Source organism: Ricinus communis, chromosome 6 (assembly GCF_019578655.1).
Source record: "Ricinus communis isolate WT05 ecotype wild-type chromosome 6, ASM1957865v1, whole genome shotgun sequence".
NCBI classification, from domain to species: Eukaryota; Viridiplantae; Streptophyta; class Magnoliopsida; order Malpighiales; family Euphorbiaceae; genus Ricinus; species Ricinus communis.
This window is the reverse complement of record NC_063261.1, coordinates 1,481,767-1,488,221: the sequence shown is the minus strand read 5'-3', so window position 1 is coordinate 1,488,221 and position 6,455 is coordinate 1,481,767. Positions and strand designations below refer to the sequence as shown.

Below are 6,455 nucleotides of genomic sequence, written 5' to 3'. Positions count from 1 at the left end.
GTTAGAGGAGGCGATACCACATTTGACAAAGCTGTGGGTGATGGAGACGTTGGGACTTCCATAATTGGTTAGTATGGGGATGGTGACTCTTAGGCAGGGTCTGCTAGGACCAGAGTATAGACTGAGGAATGCTCTCTTGGTAGCACTTAGAGAGGAGCGACCTGCCCCACTAGCCCATGGTACACAGGATGTCCCACCTTCTTCTGATATTCCTGAGTCTTCCTCCAGACCATCTACTTCAACTCCTTCTGGTTCTTCATCAGCTGTTTTAGGAGTCTTTCCAATTGAGTTTAGAGAGCTGTAGCTTACAGTGCTGAGGTTGGTAGAGGACGGCTTTCATTCGACAAAGGCTTTTCGTGGGACCTTTTGACGTCGGTGAGTTTGAGCCAAATGATGGCTCAGTTTGAGAGGCAGAGGGCTATGCTTCAAGCCCTGATTGAGCAGGGAGGTAGGTTAGAGGCCTCTATGGCCAATGACATGTTTGATGATATTTTTGCTAAATATTTTGCACATCCTGAGGCCGGGTTCAGGCGAGCCATTTTGACATCCCTCTAGCGGATGATCTAGCTGGCCCTCCCTCTCCGGTGAGCAACCTTCAACACGTGACTGGCGAGCCTCCTATTGATGCTGCTCCTGCTGACCCACCAACTCCTGTATGTGACACTACTTCCGATCCTCAAAGAGCAGCCACTCCTCCACCACAGACCAGCCAGCGCCCTGATATACCTGCTGATGCACCTCTTTTCACTCCGGAGCTATAGTCAAGGCAGTATTAGTTCTTTTTCCTTTTCATTTCTTATATTTTGTACGGGGCGGTGTGTCCTTCAAGTGTGGGGTGGTGATATTTATATACACTTGTTTTTGTGTTTTTATTATTTTGTATATGAAATTCAGATCTTTTTCTAGTGTATATATCGCATTTCATTTATCCCATCTCAGTTATTTGTTTATTCTTTGTGCAATTTTTTTGTAAAATTTTGAAAATTTTTCACTTTGTTTCGATGCTCTTACTGTTGACTTGCTTTTGAAATCTTGTTTATGTCCATGTGATCGGGTAAAACTGATAGTGTTGAGTTTTGCGGAAGAATGTAAGATAATTAGTTTGAGTTTTGCACTAAGTTGCTTTGGTTTATTTAATTCGGTTTTGATGATTTTTGTTTGGAACCTACTCAAAAGCACACTTGTGAGAAATTGAGCCTAAATTGTAAGCATACACTTTATACGGTTGTATTTATTTCTTCTTGAGAGTGTCAATTACTGTCTTTACTTTTAGAACTTGCTCGGTAATGCTTATGAGGGCCACAAGGAGAGTTTAACACTTTGGTATGATAGAGGCACTTAGGTATTTCATTCTAGCGAAACCTTCATTCGTTTATTGATTCTGTAGATAACCCCCTCTTTCACCATTTTCTATCATATTTCATTACCACTTAGTTTTATTCTGCTTTGGGTTATGATTTTGCACATGAGTTATTTTTATTGGGAATTTTTATCTTGGGAATAGCTTTGGAATCCTGTAGCAGCTTACTTCAATCCAAGAAGAAATTTACTCTATTATGTGAATGTTCTTCCCTTATGAAAAAAAAAGAAAAAAAAAGAAAGAAGAAAAATATAGAAATAGAAGAATAAGAGGGACAGGTGATGAAAAGAAAGAAAGTAAGTGAGCTAAACATTTTGACTTGATTCTTATTTCCCACCTTGGACTATTGTCCATTGTTTACCCCTTGTGATCATTGTGACTTGTGTGCAGGTCATGTATTTCATTACAGAACGCCATAGGTTCAACTCTGACCAAATTTACCTACCTTTACCTAATCCCCATTACAACCCTTATAAAGACCTCTTGACATGGTTGTTGACTCTCCATAAGTGGTAGGAGTAGGATTTAAGAGCAAGCATATAGTAAGGCAGTATTTGATGCATTGAGCGATTTAACACTATCCTTTAAACACTTTGAGTGAATCTGGTGAGGAGTTGGTTCTAAATAATTTTGTTGAGACAGTATTTTATGAATTATTGGCATCTTGGTTGTGATACTTGAATTGATTGCTTCATTTATTTTTGTTTGATTTACGCTTGTTAAGGATATGTGCAGGAGCTCTCTAGCTTGTCTGTCAGCTTAAGTGTTGTTCCTTAGTGGTTTATTTTCCTAATTTTACTTTTGATTGCTTGAGGACAAGCAATGAGCTAAGTGTGGGGTTATTTGATGTGTGTAAAATGCACACATCTAAATGGGGTTTTTAAGATTGATTTTATGGACATTTGGATGTGAATTGGTCCCAACACTCACCCTATGTGTCTGTTTGTGTGCATTAGGTCCAAAAGAAGTCAAAGGATAATAAAGGGAAGAATTGGAGCATAATTGGACGCCGAAGCTGCCGAAACAAGCTAAGTACGAGCATGAGGAAGTTGAACATGGCCATGTTCCCAACACGGGCACCAACATGGCCGTGTCAAACATCAAAGAAAGAAGAAGTTTTAAGGGAGCACGACCACAAAGAGTAACACGGACAGGAACACCAGCCCGTGTTGGGAACATGGCCACCAACATGGCCGTGTTGGCGGCGACAGGGGGAATTAGTTAAAAGAAAGAAGAGAGGAAAAAAGACATAGAGCGGGGGAGAACGTCCCAAACCCTAACTTTTCTCTCCCTAAGGGTTTTCTGAGCTGAAACCAAGGAAAAAGGAGACTTGGATCAAGGTTTCAATTGGATTCCCTTCAAAGATTGAAGATTGGACGAGGTTCGTTGATTGGTTTTCAAATCGAGCAAGAGGAACAAGAATCGATTCAATTGGAGCAAAAGGATTTGGGGTTGTTTACTCTCATCCAAGGGTGTAATCGGGTTTTCTCTACCTTTACTCATTGTTGTAATTGAATTCTAGTGTATTTTGATAATGAACATGATTAGCTAGATTGATTAAATCCATTGGGATTTCTTTACTATGTTGGCTTAGTATTATATTTTTGGATTGTTTGGGTTAGTTTTGTATTCATCTTGCTTTCAGTATTAATAAGATAATGCATTATTCATGAGACGTTGTGAATTATGTGTTTAGATTGCTTTGTGTGATTGAAAAGTCCATTTGGCAATTGGAATTTTGAATAGCAAGAACTGGTTAATAATCGCTTAGAGATAAGGATAATTAACTAGCCAAATTTAGAATTAACAAAGCTTAATAGAGGTGGATTAAAGCTTAATGCTAATTTAAGAATCGATCGTTAGGAAGAGATTCCAACTTTAGGTTATTAGATTTAGGAATTCGGTTATCTCGAGAGAAACCGAATTGATTAGAAATTCATCCACGGGTAGCATAATTAGACTCACCAATCCTTTATCTTTTGTTTGATTGCCAACTAGTTTAGGTTCCCTTTGGATTTGCTTTCTTGTCTTGGTTATTTTAGTTATCAATTACTCCTGCATCTCCCTTAGAACTTAGCTTGTAGCTATTAGTTAGTTTAGAAATTATTCATCATTTATTTTAGGTTAATATAACAAAGAACAAAGGAGTAACTCTTGGCTTTCAATTTCCCGAGGAAAATGACCTTGATACTCGCCATTTGTGCTAGACTGCATCGATAGGTACACTGCCTTAGATTGTAGCTAACACATATAGCACACATCAGGTTCACACATTCTTTGGGGAATACGATACTTGGTACTCGCCGTTAGCTATACTCCACCGATAGGTACACTGCCTTAGGTTGTAGTCTTGCTTTAGGATTTACCGCTATCAAGTTTTTTTGGCGTCATTGCCGGGGAATGGTTTTTTGTGAACTAAATTGAAATTATAATATTTATTAGTCTAGTCATCTCTCTTTTTGTTTATAGTTTGTTTTCTGTGTATAGTTTTTGTTCTTATTTTGTTTGTTGGTGTTGTTGTTCTTTGTTGTGCTCAGGTAGTTTATGACCAGGAGCTCTAATCCTGATCTTACAGAGCCTTTACCTGAACTCGAGGGCTCTCTTAGATTCCTAAGGAGGCGTTTGCAGACAGTAGAGGAGGAGATTGGAGCAGAGATTCATGTTCTTGGAACTAGTGAGATGGAGAACCACAATTCAAATGGAGGTGATGGTGATAGGACCATGTACGAGTTTGCTAGGCCCTCTCTAGCAGGGACACAAATTGGGATAGTGAGGCCTCCCGTGGCGACCAATAATTTTGAAATAAAGTCGAATGTGATCCAGAATACGGTGCAATTTGGAGGATTGGCGAGCAAAGATCCGAACGAGCATATCGCCAACTTCTTGGAGATATGTGATATATTTAAGATTAATGGAACATCCGATGATGCCATACGGTTGAGGCTGTTTCCTTTTTTTTGAGAGATAGAGCAAAAAGATGGTTGCAGCCCTTGCCACCGAACATGATCACTACCTGGACTTCTTTGGCTGAAAATTTTTTGAATAAGTATTTTCCTCCTGCTAAGACTGCTCAAATGTGAAATAACATATCTTCTTTTATGCAGGGTGAAGGAGAATCGATGTATAAAGCCTGGGAGCGCTTCAAGGACTTGTTAAGGTGTTGCTTACACCATGGTTTTCCTCTCTGGATGTAAGTGCAGATATTCTATAGTGGCATGAATACAGCCCTTCAGACAAATGGTGAATCTTGAGTTGCACGGGGAGCTATCAATGGCAAAACACACAGTCAAGCCCGAGGTTTGATGAAGATGGCCACCAACACTGTATCGATTGGCAAACTACACAGTGAGGTCCAAAGCTTAGCGTATATCGGTGAAGCGGATCTACAATGACCTTAAGCGGCACAAGTAGAGCTACTTTCTAGAAAGATAGAACAACTTCAGATGCCGGTCCAAGCAGCTCAGCCCGGATGTGAATTCTGTGGTGGACCGCATTACAATTCCAATTGTAATGCAGGAGGTATGTTTGCATCTTCTATGCCTACTAATGTTTCTAACGTTGAGCATATTGATTATGTAGGTAGGCAATAGAATGATCCTTACAGCAGTACATACAACCAAGGGTGGAGGAATCATCCTAATTTTGGATGGAGAAATTCCAATAACTAAGGTCCACCGGGATTTCAGAGGTTGCATCAGTAGCAACCTATGCATTCTGTTCCCCATCAACCAGGAGGTAGTCAAGAGAATAAGCCTAGCTTGGAAGAGTTGATGACGAAGTTCATTGCAACTTCAGAGAACAAATTTCAACAAATGGACACTGCCATTCAGAATCAACAAGCTTCAATTCATAACTTGGAAAATCAAATTGGGTAGTTGTCTAAAATGATGGCTGAGAGACAGCCGGGCACGCTTCCAAGTAACACAGAGTCTAATCCAAGGGAGCATGCCAAAGCAATTACTCTGAGATCAGGTAAGGAACTTCCTAGTCCATCTATGCCTTTTACTAATGATGATTCTGATGTGCTGGTGGATGAATCAAAAGAGGAAGACAAGCCTGAGGAGAAAGGAAAGGAAGCAGTTGAAGAGAAGGAGGATTCGAAGAAGATCCCCTTGAGGCCATACCAACCTCCCATTCCATATCCTGCAAAACTCAAGCAAGATAAAGTTGATCAGCAATTCGGTAAGTTTTTAGATCTTTTTAAACAATTGCGGATTAATTTGCCTTTTGTTGAAACTATTTCACAGATGCCAAAGTATGCGAAGTTTTTAAAGGAGATTCTAAGCAACAAGAGGAAGTTAGAGATTTGGGATTGGTGACCTTGAATGCAGAATGCTCAGCAATGTTTCAGAGCAAGATTCTAGTCAAACGACATGACCCAGGGAGTTTTATTATACCTTGTTTGATTGAGGATAAATTGAAATTGCTAGCATTAGCTGATTTGGGAGCTAGCATCAATTTGATGCCTAGCTCATTGTTTGAGGAGTTAGGACTAAGCACTTCTAAGCTAACTCCTACTAGGATCAGTATACAACTAGCAGACAGAACTGTTAAGTACCCGAAAGGGATTATAGAGGATGTGCTAGTTAAAGTTGACAAATTTATATTTCCTGTGGATTTTGTTGTCATGGACATGGATGGTGAGAGTGATGTTCTATTGATCCTAGGTAGACCATTTTTAGCTATATCTAGAGCTTTGATAGATGTTAGTAGTGGAAAGCTGGAACTTAGGGTAGATGATGAGAGCATTACGTTTGATTTGACTAAATCCTTGAGACAGCCATATGAGCACGATGGTACTGTGTGTTCGATTGATGTTATTGATGATATTATGGAGTCTCAATTGTAGGAAATGTTGATTGATGATCCTTTGCAAGTGTCAATGCAAGAAAATGAGGATAATTTGTCCAATGAACAAGTGTTGGAGCAGCTAGAGCACTTATTAGCTACTGATTTTAATGATGAAAAGACTGATGGTTTTGTTGATCTTGATAGGTCAGGAGTAAAGAAGCTGAAGCCTTCTTTGGAGGAGCCGCCCGTTCTTGAGTTGAAAGAGTTGCCAGCGCACCTAATGTATGCCTACTTAGATGAAGCA

The 6,455-nt window shown here is 39.7% G+C and overlaps 1 protein-coding gene across 1 annotated transcript; it reads left to right on the top strand.

Annotated features, from left to right (window-relative positions):
- The first annotated feature begins 5,247 nt into the window (after window positions 1-5,247).
- On the top strand, window positions 5,248-6,209 carry LOC125370428. Its single transcript, XM_048375814.1, has 2 exons — window positions 5,248-5,542; window positions 5,608-6,209. The coding sequence occupies exons 1-2, from the start codon at window positions 5,248-5,250 to the stop codon at window positions 6,207-6,209; spliced, it is 897 nt and encodes a 298-aa protein (XP_048231771.1).
- The last annotated feature ends 246 nt before the right edge of the window (window positions 6,210-6,455 follow it).

Excerpts from the sequence above, each read along its gene's own strand:
- LOC125370428 (XM_048375814.1), top strand. The coding sequence starts at position 5,248 with ATGGCTGAGAGACAGCCGGGCACGCTTCCAAGTAACACAGAGTCTAAT. Across the intron at positions 5,543-5,607 it reads TAAAGTTGATCAGCAATTCG|ATGCCAAAGTATGCGAAGTT; the intron begins GTAAGTTTTTAG and ends ACTATTTCACAG.